The 20472-nt window shown below is 42.4% G+C and overlaps 1 protein-coding gene across 5 annotated transcripts in view; it reads left to right on the forward strand.

Moving 5' to 3' along the window:
* Nucleotides 1-20472, forward strand: part of ATP11C (ATPase phospholipid transporting 11C (ATP11C blood group)) — a 905856-nt gene that overhangs the window by 386421 nt on the left and 498963 nt on the right. For all 5 annotated transcript variants that reach the window (XM_078688608.1, XM_078688607.1, XM_078688609.1 and 2 more), the window contains exons 4-5: nt 12121-12201; nt 16278-16385. In XM_078688608.1, coding sequence (XP_078544734.1) covers nt 12121-12201; nt 16278-16385 — 189 coding nt within the window. The remainder of the gene's footprint in view (nt 1-12120; nt 12202-16277; nt 16386-20472) is intronic.

A 20472-nucleotide genomic window follows, 5' to 3' on the forward strand; every position in this document is an offset into this window, starting at 1 on the left:
GGGTAGTCCATGTAACTCCCCGATTATGGGTCTGCAGAAACCAAATGGGAAATTTCGGATAGTACAGGACCTGCGAAAGATTAATAACATAGTCGTTTCATGTTGTCCAGTGGTACCGAATCCATCAGTGATACTGTTTCAGATTCCATTCCAAGCAGAGTGGTTCACTGTGATAGATCTTTGTCAGGCTTTCTTTTCGATCCCTTTGGACGAAGATAGCCATTTTCTTTTCGCATTTAAGCTGGAAAATCGCGTCCTAACATGGTGTCGTATCCCTCAGGGGTATACAGAGAGTCCATCGATCTTTAACCAGCTTCTGAAGAAAAATCTTGAAAGTCTAGTGCTGCCCCAGAAGTCAGTTCTGGTCCAGTACATAGACGACCTCCTTGTGGCGTCAGAAACAGAAGAAGCTTGCAGGGAAGATTCCATTGCTTTGTTAAATCACCTAGCTGCCAATGGGCACAAGGTGTCCCCGGGAAAATTGCAGTACTGCCTGACAGAAGTACAGTACTTGGGACACAGAATTGAGAAAGGCAAACGAAAGGTGTCACCAGACAGGATAGAGGCGATCATGAAAATGAACGCGCCTCAGACACAGAGAGAGGTCAGGATGTTCCTAGGGATGGTGGGTTATTGCCGACAGTGGATCGTGAACTTTTCACTGAAAGCAAAGCCCTTGCAAAAACTGACGCACAAAGAGGTGAGTGATCCGGTACCATGGGACAAAGACTGTTTGATGGCATTCTTACAGCTGAGAGAAGACCTGTGTCGTGCTCCGGCATTGGGAATGCCTGATTACAATAAACAATTCTTTCTTTACTGTTGTGAGAGAGAAGGTTGTGCGTTGTCTGTGTTGGTCCAAATCCATGGGAATGCCCGTAGACCAGTTGCTTATTTTTCAGCTACTTTAGACCCAGTAGCCGCAGCGTTGCCCGGATGTCTCAAATCCGTTGCTGCAACGGGTGTCAGCATTGAGAGATGTGAAAATATCGTTATGGGGCACCCGTTAGAGGTGTGCGTGCCACATTCTGTTGAACTATTGATGACCAGGACCAAAACACAGCATCTGACCAATAGCAGGCTCACGCGCTATGAGCAAGTTATTCTTGCTGCAGAGAACGTGACCCTCAAGAGATGCTCTGTTTTGAACCCTGCTACCTTAATGCCACTTCCAAATGATATTGATGATGATGATGAATATACAGACCATGACTGTCTCGATGTGACTGAACTATGCACCAAACCCAGACCCGACATCGTGGATGAGCCACTGACGGACCCAGATGAAGTTTTCTTTGTCGATGGCTCATGTGTAAGAGACGAAGTTGGGCAGTTGAGAGCAGCTTATGCTGTTTGTACAATTGAAGGAGTTGTGGAAGCTGGGTGCCTGGAAGGAGTACACTCCGCTCAGGTAGCCGAGATTATTGCCCTAACACGTGCTTGCTTAGCAGGCAATCAAATTCGAGTCACCATCTACACCGACAGCCAATACGGGTTTGGGGTAGTTCATGATTACGGGCAGTTATGGTCTCAAAGAGGGTTCATGACTTCTTCAGGCTCTCCCATTCGCAATGGAGAGTTTGTGCGCTTGTTGTTAGAAGCATTGCAATGTCCAGCAAGTATCGCAGTTGTAAAGTGCATCGCACATACCAAAAATGAGGACTTTGTTTCGAAAGGCAATAGATATGCTGATGAAGTTGCGCGGTATTGCGCAGAACAAGGTTACTCTTTCACAGAGGTGGATGTGGGTGGAATAAATGTGAGAACTGAATTAGCCATGATACTGGAAACTGTTGATACTTGGGATGAATTGTCAACCATGCAAGAAAATGCTCCTGATTCAGAAAAGGAAACATGGGTAAAGGCAGGATGTGTAGTGGGTGAGACTCATTTTTGGGTCTCAGCAGACGGCAGAGCAGTGTTGCCCAACGAGATGGTGAGTCCAATGGCTAGACTCATACATGGTCCCGTACACTTAGGGAGAGATGCTATGCTGAGAGTGTTTAGACAGACTTGGTACAATCCTAAGTTTAGAATAGCAGCAGAAGCAGTGTGCCAGCGTTGTGTGACCTGCCAGCAGCTGAATGTAGGGAAAAGAACACCAGTTGCACTAAGTCACATAGGAAGGTCTGGAGGTCCATTCAACAGAATGCAGATAGATTTCATTGAAATGCCAAGATGCAACCGCCTCCGCTATGTCTTGGTGGTTGTTTGTGTGTTCTCCAGATGGGTTGAGGCATACCCTACACGTAGGTGCGACACCCTCACAGTGGCTAAGTTACTGCTTAGAGAACTTATCCCTCGGTTCGGGGTGCCGGCCTTTTTGGAATCAGATAGGGGAACACATTTTAACAGCGAGCTTGTGAAGATGATTTGTGTTGCACTGAATATAGACCAAAAACTCCATTGCAGTTACCGACCAGAAGCCTCAGGAATTGTGGAACAAATTAATGGCACGATCAAGTCCAGAATAGCGAAAGTTTGCTCCTCAACGACCCTGAGTTGGCCTGATGCCCTGCCATTAGTACTCATGAGCCTTCGTAGTACCCCAGACAGAAGAACAGGGTTGTCACCACATGAGGTGTTAATGGGGAGAGCAATGAGACTGCCATCTATTCCAGCTACTGCACTGTTAAATATCACAGATGATATGATCCTGGACTATTGTAAGGGGCTGTCTGACGCCATGCGTTCTGTGTCCCTTCAGGTGCAGGCTGCAGAGGTTCCAGCGTGCCAGGGCCCTTGCCATGACCTGTATCCGGGGGACTGGGTCCTGGTGAAGAAACATGTGAGAAGAAGCTGCTTGGATATTCGTTGGCGTGGGCCCTACCAGGTCATCCTGATCACAAGTACAGCTGTAAAGGTGGGAGGCCTGCCCAACTGGATACACGCGTCGCATACGAAAAGGGTTCCAGCACCTCTGGAAACAGCTCCTCTCTCGGATGGACGTCCAGCTGAGGACCAAGAAGCCATAGAGGGGGCTAGCCAAGCTGTAGAGGTGCCAGTGGAAGCAGGGAACGAGTCTGACCAAGCTGAGGACGGTCAGTACAACAGCGAAACAGAAGACGCTACAGAAGGAGAAGACAGCTGGGAGTACGAGTCTGACCCTGACAGGTCTGAAAGAGAGCGAGAACAGACCAGAAGGAGAAGGAGTAGAAGGGCACGTGGAGAAGCAAATTGGCCGCAAAGAAGAAGTTCTAGCCTGAGGTCAACTCCAGAAGCAACCCTTCCTCCGATATCAGAAGACTCAGACCCAGAAGAAGGTGCTCAGGGCGCTGAAGCACCAGACCGAAGAAGGTCAAGAAGAGTGCGTGTGCCTAACAGAAGATACTCCACACCTGAGTGGACATATCTGGCGACAAATGTCTGTGAAACCGGAGACAGGGAGGATCCGAGCGGTGGTGGTGTCCAGTTCTGAGCCCATTATCACCGTGGAAATACAACTGTTGGTACCCGGTGTCGAACAAGAAGGGTCACTAACATTCGTGCTCCCCAGACCTCCCCGCCTCAGCAAGTTAAAACACATGTTTCTTACAGAATTGAAATTCCCCGACTTTGGTACCACGATAACAGCACATGAAGAGCATACTCTTCGCATGGAAATATTGAACTATGCTATTGAAGCTGCAACCACAAATCTAATAGTCGATTGTTAAAGGACTTTGTAAATAAAGCAAGCAGAAGAAAAGAAGATTACCTAGCGCCCAGGAAGCAGAGAATTTTAGGGAACCCCTTGAGTGGATGGAGAAGGGCTAGGGTTGTCTTTTTGAACTGTGAAAGGACTTTTTTGCGAAAAAGGCTGTCAGCCTCCAGCTGTGTGGATTCTAAAGACAAAAAAGGATTGAAAGAGACTGTAAAGGAACGAGAGGAAAAGAACTTTTTTGCAAAGAGAAAGGGAAAAGCTAGATTGTCTGACGAAATGGAGGCCGGCACCCCGAACCGCAGAGCTAAATGTATAATAGGTACACTAATAGTAGGAGTGATAATATTAATAGCTTTAGTGGTAACAATTTCTTATGTAAAGGGACATGAGGAAGAGGTAAAGGTAACTGATGCGAATTCTGTAGTAACACTTACACCCACTGTTGCAGGTGAGAAAAGGGAAAACACTCAAGAGAAAGCGTTATTGGCTGCAGAAGCCCGCAGGTTACATGTAGACGAGTCCCAAGGAGACTTTAGGTCAAATGCTTATGCTAAACTTTTGTATGAATACGTGGATGCCATGGAGGTTAAGGATTGCTACGTCTGCATGCAGTTGCCTGCGTCTGTAGATGAAGGAATTCGATATCATCACCTCCCTCTGACATATGGCATTACATGTAGCTTATTGCTTAGTATATTTTATGAGAGAGATAGTTTTGAATACTATTTCTCCAATTATGATTCTGTGTTGCCAGAAGTCCCGAATTATAAGCAGATGAATAAATGGGATTACTGGAAGAGTGAAGACAGATTGGCCAAGTTCTTCATTCCTTGGATTACCTTAGATACTTCACATGCCCGTAGAAATAATCTGACATGCAAGGTGTCAGAAGTCGAGAAAAAGTTCATAGGGCAGGTGGATGATCGTTACAGGAGACAAAAGATTTTGAAAAAATCAGGACAAGGGAAATTAGATTGGACCGAGGAAGAGAAGTCACATAAGAGAAAGGGTAGTAGTGGTCCAATAGCTTTAGATAAAGCGCAGAAAGGAAAGTTATGTCTTCACCGAGCCAAAACGTATTATGAAAATGTATACGTGGGTGAAGTTGACTGTGAACATGCTTTTAATTTAGAGTACTACACTAAGGATTTCCTGAAGGGAATGCAAGTAATTCCAAATGTGTATTTTGTATGTGGAAGAAATGCTTACGTGAGACTACCTGACAACTGGTATGGATCATGTTACTTGGCAATTGTCTTCCCCAAAATATATCATGCACAAGACTTATTGATCATGGAGGGCCAGACATCATCGAGGGGAAGGAGAGATTTAGGCGATGCAGAAATGGTTGGAGATGTCTTTGGAGCTATGTTCCCTCTTTTGGGAATAATCCTTAATGATGTTAAAATTAGACGACTGGCAACAGTTGTCGACAGGTTGTCTGCCAGCACTGCTCAGTCCTTAATGCTGGTAGAAGGAGAGATGCAATCGATAAGGGCTATGGTTCTTCAAAATCGGCTTGCATTAGATGTCTTATTAGCAAAAGAGGGCGGAGTCTGTAAGGCTTTGAAGGTTCAGGAATGTTGCACTTACATTCCAGACCTTTCAAAACCCCTTGAGAAAGTTATTAAGAACATAACTAATATACACAAAGAGATCGAAGACTTGAGTAGAGAAAATGTCTGGGAAAAGGTGGGCCACGGAATGAGTACAGTTGGAGGGTGGTTTTCCACCTTAGGCAAAAGCTTTATTTGGTATATCCTAAAGCCTATCATCATAATATTGATCTGTGGGATAATATTGTGGGGATTGGTGAGGGTATTCAAATGGTACAGAGCAAGAAGGTCAGAAAGGGCCCAAAGAGAACAGTTGCAGAGATTGGCTGCCATACAAGATAATCAGTACAGGAGCCTGAGAGCTCTGGAAGCGCAGAGAATGCCAGCAATAACTGCAGTTTAAATGTTAGTGATGACCCCGAGAGGTCATCAAAGGGGGGAACTGAGAGAGCGCAAACTGATATAAATGTATGAGTACATCACACTTACCTATAGTAAGCACAAGTCATGATGAGAAATGCCATGAGTGCTAATAGTATCTGAAATTATATTCTAAATGTATAGCTAATATAGAGATTTAAGTAGAAGTGGAACTAATACAGAAATGTGTGACATTATATGATTTTATTAGACGTGATTATTTTGAATCTATGTCGTGTAGCTGTTAACATATAAGATGGTCTGTGGTAAAACGCAGAACGTGGTAGGCCTCAGGGCCAGAGCTGGAGCTAAAAGGGGAAGGTGTTTCTTTTCACGACACAGATTGTTTAACGTTTTTGGTCATTGCATTAATGGGCCATGATTTAGAGTAATGTTTTCTAAATAATAGAATAAGAGTTTTAACATGCTTTAATTAAATGAAGAAATTGAATGCTATAATCATAATGTGGAATATTGTAGGCCTGAAATGTTTTAGCATTGATTTACACGTACATGTCTGGGCTGAGAAATGTTGCAAGCCTTTTTAGAAGTCTATGAGAGTTGGGTTCTTGGCGGCAGATATCTGTCTGCAACAGGAAAGGGGGGATCCAATTATAAGTGAATGAATAGAGGTCTGTTCAGTAGACGGCCCAGACATGGAGGAGGGTTCTGGAATGTTTAAGGGGTATCAGCGGGCCGGAGAAGAGACTGAGAAGCAAGGTCAACTCTAACGTCTGAGGCCCAATACAAAGCATCATGGAAAAAGCCTGAAGTTGCACCACGTGAGAGGCGTTTCGCAAGGGGCGTCTCAAATGTTGTTGACTGTTTTGTATTAGGGACAGCACCCCTGGGTGGAGTTAGAGCAGAGACCTGAGGACCCTTTAGAGAGCGGATGGGTAGGCAGTGAGGGGTCATGACTGGAGAACTTTAGGTTTTCACCAAGAGACTTAGAGTGGGTGACTTCCCTTGGGGGTCATTCATTGCTGACACCTTTGTTAGGTTGGGATTTGGTTAAGTAGGGATACCATCTAGAACAGGGTAGGGACGCCTAACCTGTGTTTGTTTTCCTCCAACCTAAATGAAGGAGAGATATGCGTCTATGCTGATAGCTTTGCTATTTTTAGAACTTGTGTTAGTGATTTCTGTTGCTCGTCTGAGGGCTTTTCGAGAGCACATGTATGTAATTGGACCTGTGTATCTCGTGAATCTCATTCTGAGATGCTTGTATTTGCAGCTCATTATATCTTTACAATAAACTTTTGAAACCTAGAAGTTGTCCGTGATCTTTGAGAGTAGAGTCCTTTCTTGGGTGAACTAACTTGCAGATAGGTGTACTGTTTCCTTCCAAGACAGGCAATAAAGGTTCAGTCGACCAGATCGAGGTTTGGATCAATAGAGATAAGGTATCGATCAAAATCTCGCCCTTTCAATAGTATGTTTTTCTTATTGTGAACTCATAATGAACATCAAAAGAAGGGGATTTGCTTTAGCACTGAGCGACTTTCTTAGACCGATCTCCAGGAGAGGCTAGAGATTGGTGCACTGGGGCTGGCATCAGCCAGGGACAGCAGCTGCAGAAGCTGCTGCAGAGTTGGGATGTGAGGCGTTGTCCAGAAGAAGATGGTGACTGTCTGCAGCCACTAACATGTCCGGGGCAAGGGGCGTAGATTAGTATTTTTACACTCATCACTAGCAGCCGCAGACTACAGAACCCCTCGCGGATTTACATTCACATATTCTGCTGGATTCGCGCCCACCCTCGATGCAAACTAGCGCCAAAGCTCATAGGTCTGTTCTGTTTGATAAAATAAGAACCCCTCTTGACTGACGAGTTTACTTGTTTGATATTGGAATGAGGGAGCGTGACCGAGTGCAATGATCAAATGAGTGCGAGGATGAATGGATGGATGAGTGACTGCCACACCTTTTGGTTTTGCAAATTCTTGTTCCTCTTTACCCCCCTCATTCCCCAAATGCGCTATAGGGCGCATTGTGTATAGTAAGGTCTTTCTATAGGTAAAAGCATGATGAAAATAAAGTATTTACTGCTCAGTGGCTATGTATTTACTGTCAGAAAGCAAGCCAGTAGCGGCAAGGGCACTCTGGGGAGCTCCTCGCCAAACATGTAGAGCTATTGGAGCAGATGACGTCAGCTCGTTAGATTTGAATCCTGTTTCAGCAAGGTGCGTTGATTATCTTATAGGATCTACCGAGTTAGTTTAGAATTGTTAAAATAGTAAGATTTGCAGATCTAACCTTTCAAGGTAACCTCACTGTCCTGTAAAGATCTTGGCTTTTCAGTTTAAATTAAGCTGTCCTTATTAGAACTGAGATAGTTCGTTCCTCACAGAGTCCATTCCAGGATGCCCGTGTTTGACAGGGTTCAAGACACCATTTGCAGAGCAGTCACCGTGTTCTCTCGTTCGACATGGCCATGGGCAGCGTATTGAAAAGTCGATTCCAACTTCTCGCTCCCCTGCTGCCAGATGATGGCAGGTGGCATGCACTGGCAACATTAAATTTGCTGTTCATTTTTTATGACCTTGTTTATCCAAGAGGAAACGTTTGACAACATACTTCCATTTAAACAGTTGAGTACTTAGGAAAATGTTCCTTCATTTATTTTTCCTGTTACAAATTTAATAAGCAGTATTCAGGCGCTCAGTGAAACGTAAGCAGTCTTGTAAAATAGTTGGTTGCTAGAAAACATTGACTAGGGGTGGAGATTTGGTATTAGTGGCCAAGTGAATGACCTTGAAACTCCCAGAGACCTTGGTTCTAACATGGTTTGTCACTTAACCAAAATGTACGTAACCCACTCTGTCTCCTTGTCAAGAAAGTATCAAAAAATATGAAATACCACTATTTAGAACCATTGCCAAAAATGAGTAGATGGGGAATGAAAAACCCTCCATGTAAATGTCCGAGGGTGTGGTTCCACGATAAACGTTTGAGAACGAGTGGTCCAAATAGAACAATTTACAACACCGTTTTATAAGAATTTTGTTAAAATCTACAACTTTTCCTGGCATTTCTGAATGGACGCTCATGAAATTATCCAAAGTCTCAAATGTTACCTGATAAAGCTGACGTCCCCAGGAATGTAGGGATTTTTTAAAATAAACTGGGCGAAATTGTGCATTCTATAGCACAATTTTCACATCAGTTAGACAAAAAGGTCCATATGGTTACATGAAGTTCAGAAGAGGCACTACTGCATTACTGTAATAAGTGTGTGATGTGCGTTACTAATTCGTTTCCCTGCTGGAGATTTAGCGCAGTCACCCCTCCTGAAAACCTGGTATAAATATGATGGCATAATGGAGTATTTTTCAGACCAATTTTAGTCCCAACATTTGGTTTTAAAGCCATGGATTTTAAGATTTCAAATGTGATAAGAAACAAAATATGACTATCCGAAGCAACACAATTTGAAATAATGTGATTCGGATATACTTGGCCCCTATTTCCCTGGAAAGAAAAAAATACATTCAAGAGCGGATTTGCGTCAAATACAAAAATGCTACAGGTGTATTTGATCCTGTTCATGCTATCTGGAGTTATGAAATCTATCTTTCTGGTATCTTAATAAACCATTGTTCGTCTCAAAATAAACAAAAACTGGAGTCAGAGGCTGTGGCCGCAGTGCCAGTAAGCTTGCTTTTGTTCCAGTGTTTGTGTCAAATCAAGCATTTGTTAAAGGAAAACTGAAGTACCAGATGTTTTACCGGTTACCTATTAAGGGACAGTTACAAGTATTTCTTACAAACTAAACTAAGGTGTGTCTTTCAGTATAAAGCATCATGGTTGTGTTTATTTGAAGTTCCTAAACAGGAATTGAGCTACATAGAGAATAGAATAAAATGAATGTTGAAAATAAGACGCTGTGCTCAGTGCAGTGAATAGTTCTCTGAGAGGGAGTTTGTTAGCCAAGTTGGCCCAGTGACAGCCACTTGACGTGTTCTCGGACCTAGATTGCTGTCCACCAAAAATATACGCTAACACAACTACAACCCTGTTTTGCACTGGCTGAACTTGGTAGAGCTTTACACCAACCCTTACACTTCACTGTGGTTCCTGTGAACAAAACTGTCTCCCTGTCATACCTTAATCCTTTAACAACAGGCCCTGCAGCCTCTACGTCTACCAATAGCCTGGAGAGAACCATATCACAGCAAGTGGGTGTGACTTGGATGGGTGATCAGCATGCAGCACTGGCAAAATAAGATGGCATAATGAGCATCTGAGAGTTCTCCGGCAACAGCACTCAATTTCCACTTTCTCTGGTTTCTCCCTATAGCTTTAGAACCTTATTTGTCAGCTGGCTACATGACCAGAACCTTTTTGCGTTCAACGTGACCAGAACCTTGTCACTAACAGTGAAAAGCCAAAATTACAAAGGGCATTACCTGTGGGCATCCCCCATCTAGCCCTGCTATAGCCAGGATAGTCTTCAGCCAGAAACCCTACCCTGAAGCTTCCTCCTGATCCCACCAAATACCTTCACCCACTGCACTGCTCTGTCCCCTCTCTAACCAATACTCAAACATCCACAGCAGTACAAAAGTCACCTCACAACCAAACTAGCTGAACCACATCTCCGTCCAGTGTCGCCACATCCTCCTCACCATGCCACCTCCACACATTCTCAATGCACAATGTGTCACTGATCATGCAGCAGGCATTCTATATCTTGCATTCTATTCATCACAGATACATTGCGTATTCTTTGATGAATCCTTCCCAGTTGGCTGAACAGTCATGCGGTGCCGCCCTCCCATCTGTTTAGCTTTACGTACTGACTAAGAGCTCCTTACACTGTGCCTTTATTAAATTAGGCCCCAAATTGCATTATTCAGGGATAGTTTCACATGTATGTATGCTCATTGTCGTGCAATGTGCGCTGCAATTATTGTGTATTTTGATAGTGTGCTTTTAGTTCATATATTCATATAATCTGCAATATTTAAAGGGATGCATATTGGCTTTAGAGTGAATATGTAAGTGATTACCAATGCTTTTCTTCTCACCTTACATTATGATGGTATTTGTTCTAAATAATACGACCAAATTGTATACAATTATCATTCATAGATCCCTCTGCACAGAGGAGTGTTGGCTTCGGAAATCGTAGAGCATTTCTCCATCTACAAAGCCAATACCATTACTAAACTGCCACATAGACACCATCTACTCTTGTCCTGCAGATAGGCTTTTCAACTGCAAAATTAAAGCGACAACCAACATGTAAACACTGAACGTTCATGGAATAGCGAATTTTTGGTGCTAATATGTTTGTTAGCCAGGGTTAGATGAGCAAGAACTCTAAACAATGTAATACGTTGCCTGGGATTAGGCAACTTATATTTTTTTACATTTCGTTCATTCACGATTGCAACTATTCTTTCCATATTCACAATAATATTTATACAAGAACTCTGCACTCACACTGGCATTAAATTAAGCCTTACAAATTATAGTCTGGATTGCCTGAGTGTAAACACTAGAGGGTAAATGGGTGCCAGAAACTCACACAACTAAATCAAATGCCTGATAGTGTCTGTAATTTGTCTGTAGCACCTTCACTCTTGATATTTTCTCTCATGATCTAGCAGTGGTCCAGGGTCAGGATCAACAGAGCTCTACAGGGTCGAATTGGTCTTGGAAGAGCTTGCGGTTAGGAGCTTTGTAACAAGTGAAAATGTTATTAGCTGTGCAGGGAAGCAACGTCTTCTCTAGAATAATGAAGGTCTTTCATCTGGATGTTCCTGTCCACCTCAGAATAAGTTCTAGGGATTTTAGTTGGTACACAATATCACTTGGCGGAATCCTGTAGTGGAGGGTTTGATGCATTTGGTCATTCAAGTCAGGCAGGGATCTTGAAGGAACCTTTTCTCCCACTTGTCAAGTCAAGCACGAGACTCCGAGCAGATAATTTTGCAGCTACCATGCTGGTTCCTCTGTTCTGTACTCTACTGCTCATATATTTCTCAGGGCCCGATTTATATCCCAATACACTTGTAATAAAGTGGATGAGATATCAGTCACCTTTGTGATGGGGTACTCATCTGCCAAACTCTAAATCAGGGCCTTAGATTTCTTCATATCCAGGCTCCATCATCAGGCAGGCACAGCTCAGTCTCTGTGAGTAGATCTGTAAACTGCCTCAACCGTCTGTGGCAGGATCAGTCTAGTAGTGACTCTGTGATGAGGCGGTTGTCTGGTCTGTGGTTGGAAGCCACTGTCACCATGCAAGTTGACTACCTATGAGAACCGTATCATTTTACCCCAGGAGAAAGGTATCCCCCCCACTCCAAAGACGAGTGATAGCGATATTCATTGGGTCACAGCTTCGATCTTTGAAACATAATATTTAAAGTCAGAGTTTTGTACTGAAGGAAGACTAGCCCAGCCACCAGGTGAGGTATGGTTAATAAGTGGTCCAGGGTATTGCCTTTTGATTGTATTTTCACCCGATAATTTGTTCTTCTTTTATTCTAGGTTATAGTTGACACACCAACAAGTCCAGTAACCAGTGGGTTGCCGCTGTTTTTTGTCATAACTGTCACAGCTATAAAACAGGTAAATGTGTTTTGTCTTATAATTTCATTCTATGTGGTACTGAATGGCATGGCAATTGTTGTTGTTTGTGCTCCTTGATAATGCTTATCCTGAAAATAAAGAATTGCTAATCTGCTGAATGCAGATTTTCTCGTTTTATATAAATGTGTATTGTAGTTAAGACAGAGGTCTGGCATGCCAGGTCATTTTATATTCACTACTGGTTTAGATTGTTTGACATCCAGATTTAGGACCTTTGGCAACAAGGCTGAAAACATTCTATTTTTAAAGCAGACAGAGTGGTGCCGTTTGTAAACAAGCCAGGTTCCCCAGATTTGAGATCGACTGCTCTGGCAGTTAGGCCACACCCTCTCCTCAGTTCACTATAGCCAATGCATGGACGCAGCCTCACAGTCTGGCAGCCCTCCGTCACAGTATTGAAATGTACTGGCGTTCCGCACCCCGGGCTGTAAAGGTAATTCCAAAGGAGGCCCATTGTGTGAGGAACATTGAGAGGAGAATACTGTGCCCTTTGATTCAATTGCTTGCTCTTTGCGACGCTCATAGTCGCGAGACGCGGAGTGTAAATTCTCAGAAATTGGCAGCTTACACCCTACACACACTTACCAGTTGCCATTGGCAGTCTATAATAAGTCCATGCTTTGCGACAGCCGGACAGGTAACAAAGTGTTTGTGAATTACCTTCCCCCTAATGCATAAGGATAAAAAACATATGGCCACTTTCTGAATCCATGGAAAATATCTAATCTGAAGCGAACAGTTGTTTGCACCCAATTTGACATCCACGTGCCAAGCAAAGAGCACCTGGACCCCGGTCAAATTTGTGCCAGAAAAAGAAGTCCAGAATTGGAGTTTTGTAGCTTTGGATTAGAGGGGAACATGCAGTTTTGTGTGTGGTAACAACAAAAGTGCATGTTAACCCTCATGTAAACCTCCAAAACGCATGATGGAAAGGTATAGTTCACCCAGGGAAACAACGCAAGTTATTGCAGTAGTTATTTCCTAGGGCAATTTCAATATTTCCAAGCAACTCTGATTGAGAGATGAAAGAGCCTTACAAAAGAAGAGTAGTTTTAACTTGTTTCTATCTATCCATCTTTCTATTGATCTATTGGTCTGTCTAGATTTGTTTTGGTCTGTTTTAAGAAGTCTCTGAACCAACTTTATCCATTGGGCCTGCTCTGTGCCCCAGCCACAGTGCCCTTAGTTTCAAGAAACAAAATGCTCACAATTTTCTTTAAAACATAAACATAGCCATATATTATAAATATAACCGCAGTAGTTAGTTAAAAAAAAAAGTTGTTGCACGTTTAAAAGCTAATTACACTCAAGGATTCACTTTCCATGATAGGTTTTGGAACAAAGGTGGTGCAATCCATAGGCGGCTTCATCTTCAATCCTCCTGTTCATCTTCGCTTCTTCCTTAAAATGAAGAAGGGCTGCAGCACCCCATATCCTCCTACTTCCATCGCCTCTTGTTCAGCACCAGTTACAGCTTTCCATGTTCCTTTGTGAGTCATCACTCTCTTGACAGCATGTGTAGCTGCTGGTACTTAATCTTAGATTTTGTGGCTAAACCCCTGCTGTGGTGTGACTGCCCCCCCCCCACCCCCCCAGGGCCGGACTGGGGTCACAAACAAGCCCTCGCAATTAGGTCGACCGGCCTGGGGGTGAAGGGAGGGGGGCTAGGGTGGGAGGGAGGATGCTGGCGGGAACACTTTTGCTGCTTGCGCTTTTGTTACAAGCAGCTGATTTTGCAGCACTGCTACAAAACCGGCCTCCAGTAACAAAACCGGCCCCCACCAGCCCAAAACTGGCCCTCACCCTTCCGGCCTACTGGGGAAATGCCCAGTGCCCGCTACGGACAGTCTGGCCCTGAGGGACACCCTCTCGTTGGCAGCACGTGAGTCTTTCAAGAAAGATAGAGGAGTTTGAAGTGTGGTTTTACTTGTCTTGATAGTATCCGCATATTCTACGTATTGCGTCTGCCAGGTGTTGACCATGTGACTGCTTCTTGTGCCCACGCAGGGATAGCTGTATCGATTGATCTGGGATGTTCCCATTTATTGGCTTGTTGCATTGAATTAGGGTGGGTTTTAGAGTTTTTAGGTTTACAGAGATCTACATAATTTTGTGGCAATTTTGTCTTCCATCTGCCTGTGCCTTGGTATTCAGTTGCCTTTCATGATTAAATCCCATCTGATGCCTACTGTCCGCTTCTGTGGCTGGTCTTCAGATGTACAGTCTGGCGCCTAGAGTGACATGCTGATGTGCCATATTTTATGTATCTGTGCCTCTCAGACTTCTCCATTGGATATATAGTCATGCAATGGTGTTATCTGTTTACTCTGTGCCCCAAATCCTTTATATGTGTTTTTGTTCTAGTTGGCGCCTTAGCGTGCATGTTGCTTCTTTTGGATGCATACCTTATTCCAGCTATCCTAAATATCTAAAAGCATATGTGGATCGGCCTGTGATTATGACAATATGTATGGAGCTTTTCTTTGCAGGATCATGTTTACTTTTAAACATGATATTTTGGTCACTCGGAGTGTCTGTTGAGTAGAAAAGGTGGATTGGTGGTTTCTTCTCTTCATCACTGATTATTATTGTCACATGAATCATAAATGTCTACCTGTGAGTTTGTGCCACCAGAACTATGGTTGAGGGCTCAGAGGCAGTCTGAATGTGTATGTTGTACAGAATGCAGTAGACAAGGTGTCCTGCTACAGTTGAGAATATTCTTGGTCCATTGGTTGAGAGGCCCTTTCCACATATCAGGAGTTGTTCAAGATGCACAATTGATGTCGTCAGAGCTACACCATCTTTTATTAGGACAGTCTTTACCCCGACTGCTTAGAGACACTAGTGGATCTTTTTGAGTACAGCAATGCTAGTGTACAAAGAACTGCATTACAGTTACATGGCTAGTTGTCTGCAATCCTTCACCCATCCTAAGCAATCTTTCCTCATTCTGCTGATGTTTCCCGCTTGTATTGCTCTCACTTGGCCAACGGTCTGTACCGTCTTTCTCAGCTTTTGCCCAGGCATCATTTTACTGGTCAGTTGCTTTTTCTTATTGCTCGTTCGTCTCACTACCTGTGTCTGCTGCCCTTTGCTGTGTTGCACGTGTAGCTGATACAACCTGGTTGTGCCTTGAAGTGTGCAATGCCTGCTACTAGGTATTGGGACTGATATACTACAATGCCTAATACTTTACCATTGTAATATCTGCATTTTACATCAGTGGGAGAGGGTGAATGGTGCCCCTTGCATGATATTTGACATGCACTGTACATGGTGTGCCATCCACTCACATCATGTGTCAATGTCAGCACGCATGCCATTGTGCGGTGACATTGCTTTGGTGGAGCGGGATGCGCTTTTACGAACATTTGCTCTTAAATCGGTAGCAGCTATCTTTCGATTGAGTTATTAGTGAAGCCATGCTTTGCGGTGTGCTTTCAAGTTGGAATCACTGTCGTTCCTCCGCATAGATGTTGCCTCAGCTCTCTGCTATCCTTCAGACTTTGATTTGCAGATTAATGCCACATTACAGTTTCTGTCTTTTTTGTACTTTTGGATATTTTTTATTCTTCCATAATTCCATGGCAGTTAATATTTTTATTCACTTCCGGTTTTAGGTTTAGAATGTATTTACAAGTAAAGAAGCTGTAATGCATTTCCCCCCCAGAAATGTCTATTCAAATTATTACACTGGAAAATTATATACCTTTTATAACAAAATGTGAAATATATGCAATTTTCATCTGAAAAGACACACCTGCTTGGAAAGAATAACATTCTGTGTCACTTTCCTTTCCCCATTCTGTATATTGTCGGTATTGGATGAGAATCTGATTCACCGTTACGTCAAGCAACCTGTACGTTGTTTTCTGTCGAGTGAAAATACCACTAACAAATTCCAGCTGCTGTCAAATTAGGGTATTAAGTTTAAATTGCAAAGTTGTTTTTTAAATGCAAGAGTTTCTGAAGTCAAAATATAGGCGCCTGAAGATAAATATCTATATTGTGCAAATGTTCTTACAAGCCCATTGGTTTCCATATGTTTACAGGGTTATGAAGACTGGCTCAGGCACAGAGCTGACCATGAAGTCAATAAGAGTACCGTCTTCATTGTAGAATCTTCGAAGTGTGTGCAAAAGGAGAGTGAAAAAATTAAGGCAAGTATCTACATAAGCACCTTTAAAATTCAATAATGAAAAACAGTATATTAGCCCCTTCGCTCGAGGGTTATTCCCCCGCTGTGCTGGGGGGGGAAGGGGGCGCGCACAGCGCCCCCATGCTCATGACGAGCTCAGCTCGTCATGAGCTACGGCGCTCCTGTGCTCATGACGAGCTCAGCTCGTCACAGGTGTATTGACTCCCGTGGAACGCTCAGCACAGCGGGGGAATACTCCCCGCACCTGAGCGTTCCACGGGCCATGACGAGCTGAGCTTGTCATGAGCACCGGAGCGCCGTGGCTCATGACCAGCTCAGTGCGTCATGAGCGTCCAAAGGGTTAAGATATATCTTTAAATCAGATAATGTTATCGAGCAATGTAAACAGCTATAATGATGGGAGAAGCGCTTAAATAAGGTAAACTTGGAATTGCAGTACCTTGTAAATCCGAAGAACAGTAAAACGAAGGCTGTAATGTAGAATTTAAAATAAAAGAAGAGTCTTGGGCTTGATTTTCGGTAAATGGTGAAAATGAAGACTCCTAAAATTTCAATTCGCCGAGAAATCCAGTGGGTCTTGTAGGTTTCCCTCGTCGCCAATATAATGATGGGCAGTAGTCGATCTTGATGTTAAAATGTAGTTTATTTAATTCATAAACTATGGACCCACCGGAGCAGCAGGGCAAACATCCCAACTCTCCAGAAACCAACCGCCTTCTCCCCACAGCTCACAAAACACCAACATTCTAAATTACATCATGTAATTCCACAAATGACATAAGCAAGTTCTACAAATGATAAGGCATAACATACTGTAATAGACATAGAGAAAAGATACGACCTACTACCACAACAGCTGCAAGGAAGCAGCAAGACACTGCCTCACTACCAAGGATATAACTGAACTTTGCCGATTCTCAGAATTTTTATACTCCATTTTTTAAAAGCTCCTAGGTCTTACTTTAGCTTAGCCAAATCCAGTTTCATTATGTTCTTAAGTTTTACTATCAGATGAATCTTGGCATTAATTGTATAGTTTTTTTATGTATTGAAAACTTTCCCTGTTGATGTTTAATTGTTTTAATTAGCAACAGTAAAGTTACTTGAGATATACCTATGCATTCTTTTTAAAATATTGTTTCCACGGTACAACATCCCTTTTACATCCACTTAATGCTTGATAGAATATTCTTGCCTCTGAAGAGTCATGGCAGAAGCCTTGATGCATGTGTAGCTTTCTGAGTTACGTAGCAGTCAATTTCTAGGATCCTGAACCTTCCATAAATCCTGGTGCCCATTTAGATTTATTTTCTCTGACGGACAGGATCAGTGAACACTGGGTAGATGTAGAAATAGATGGGTCACAGAATGTGGTCACAATTATCGCACAACTTTTTGTGATCAGACATAAATTTTGAGATGGGACCTACGCACTGATGGTCTCGTTAGAAAATATTTGGTCACTTTAGGGGTGCAGAACAACCTGAGTACTGAATAGTAAGTGGTCAGTTTGTTTTTTGTGGGCCCTGGAATTTCTTCAAATAACGGAATGGTGGCTTGCAAGGATCAGCAGAACACCATCCTTGAGTTTGCATTCCCAAATAGAGATTGTTTTAAAAAGAATCTGTGTTTCTTAAAGGAATCGATACTGTTTTAAAAGAAAAAAAATCCCATTTGGGAAGATATTGGGAGGAACAATTCACCGATTCCTGCTCCCCCCCCAATACAATTCCCAAAGGGGAAGCCACCCAACAGGCTCACCTTCCCCTATGCGACCCTGTTACCACCTCCTTTGAGGAGGCGGTGACACTTCTGTGGTTTGCACCTGTAGTTGCAGTTGCAAATCATTGTTGCATCTCTTTGTAGATCTCAAATTTGAAGGAATGTCCCTTCCAAGCTCTCTCCTATTTTGCTGTTCGGTATGAGTTGATAAAATCCATTCCTTGAATTGAAAAGGCCTTACTTTTTCGCAGAATAGGTTTACTACATGGTAAAACACAATTTTGTGATGGTCTTTGCAGATGGACTTGTGGAGTGCTTGTCCTTTTTCCCATCAGGCTACAAGTGTGAAATATTTAGGTCTTTCAAACTCCAAACCCTTAGGTACCTGGTGAGCAAAAAATCTATAATCAATGAAAACACAGGCAAAGGCATTGCACTAATTGCTTTTTTCCTCGGTTGTGAATTTTTTCTACTAGTTATGAGATGTGTAAAGATTTTTATGAGAAGCATGTATGTATTGTCTCAGCTTCAACATCTTTTAAAAAAGTTTTAGAAAGACTTTATTGGTCATATGAATTATATAACATTATAATGAACAACAGAATTATGCTTTAACATAGAAGACAGTATAAAATAGAACAATACATGTAGACCTAATCAATGAAAACACAGGCAAAGGCATTGCACTAATTGCTTTTTTCCTCGGTTGTGCATATTTGTACTAGTTATGAGATGTGTAAAGATTTTTAGGCGAAGCATGTATGTATTGTCCCAGCTTCAACATCTTTTAAAAAAGTTTTAGAAAGACTTTATTGGTCATGTGAATTATATAACATTATAATGAACAACAGAATTATGTTTTAACATAGAAGACAGTATAACATAGAACAATACATGTAGACCTATAAATAATTCAAAACTTTAATGAAAGGAATATTTACAAAAACCCATGTATGATCAATAAGGAATTTAGAAACAAAAAGTAAAAAGAAAAGAGAAGAAAAAGGAGAAAAAGGAATGAATTGTGGGGAATTAAAAGTTAGAAATTTTAAAAAGTAAATGAGAAGTGAATCATATGTAATATTAACCATGGAGCATTCTATAGAAAATAACAATAATTGAGAATCATCATGTTATAAAGTATATGCATGTATGTATGTATATGTAGAACATCCTCTAGGGGCGAGTCTCAGTGGCAAAAACATAATCTTTTTACTATTCAACGTTGCAACCTGCCAATAAATTTGATACCTTTCATGAAATGGTTATCCATGACCTATAGAAACGTTATAAAATCAAGTGCAAAGACAATTTATCAATTGAGGAAAGACGAGCATTATTGGCACTACAACAGGATGAAACGATATCGATAAAGGCTGCAGATAAGTGGGCAATGTGATCATTCTTGACAAAAACTACTATATAAATGAAGATCGACGTGCTATGAGAAACTAACAGAGAAGCCTATCCTAAAGGACAAAGATTTACAAAACAAACTAGAATACGGGCTGGAAGAGACTAATTGACACAGATGAACAGAAATATATGACAGTGGAGAATCTCACAACTTTTTTCTTGTCAAAAATTCACAAGGATCAACGCAACCCGCCTGGAAGGCCAATAATTTCAGCAAATGTTTCCTTGTTGGAACCCAGGTCACATTACACAAACCACGTTCTAGCACCATTAGTGAAGGATCTGTGTTCTTATTTGAAAGACACAAGTGACCTTCTATGACATATAAACAGCACACCCTGGCAAGCCACCTACACATTGTTCACCACAGTCGTTATTTCCTTATATATCAACATAGAGCACGAAATTGGACTAAGGGCATGTGATTACTTTCTAAAAAGGAGGAACATTGATTATTTTCAGAGTAACCAAATGCTGAATAAAATGATCAAAATGTGGTAATTCAATAATGTCTTTTTGTTCAACAAAGAAATGTACAGGCAAATCAAGAGGACCGCCATGGGCTTTTCATTTTCGCCAAGCTATGCAAATCTTTGTTTCATGTTTTAATACGTAGCGGCTGCAGTGCCCAGCATGAAAGGTTTTGTGTGAAATCTGAAGTTTGTTGCAGAGGCTAAACCAGGGACACCAGTCTCCTGGGTTTGTACTATGCATTTGAAAATGAAATAGACTGGATAGGCAATGACTTCAATTACGCCTGGTGTTTCCCCTGCAATGGAAGACATGCCAGGGACAGCCTCACAGGAGATGGTGAGCATATGTCCTTGCCAAATATTTCCCTCATGCCGATGCGACCCTGTGAATAGTGAGGGTTTGTGGGCCTCAGTGTAACCATGTCTGGTATAAACAGCAACTGTGAACTGCCTATTAGAAACACTGGCAACTTGAAT

Source organism: Lissotriton helveticus, chromosome 4_1 (genome assembly GCF_964261635.1).
Source record: "Lissotriton helveticus chromosome 4_1, aLisHel1.1, whole genome shotgun sequence".
Classification (NCBI taxonomy): domain Eukaryota; kingdom Metazoa; phylum Chordata; class Amphibia; order Caudata; family Salamandridae; genus Lissotriton; species Lissotriton helveticus.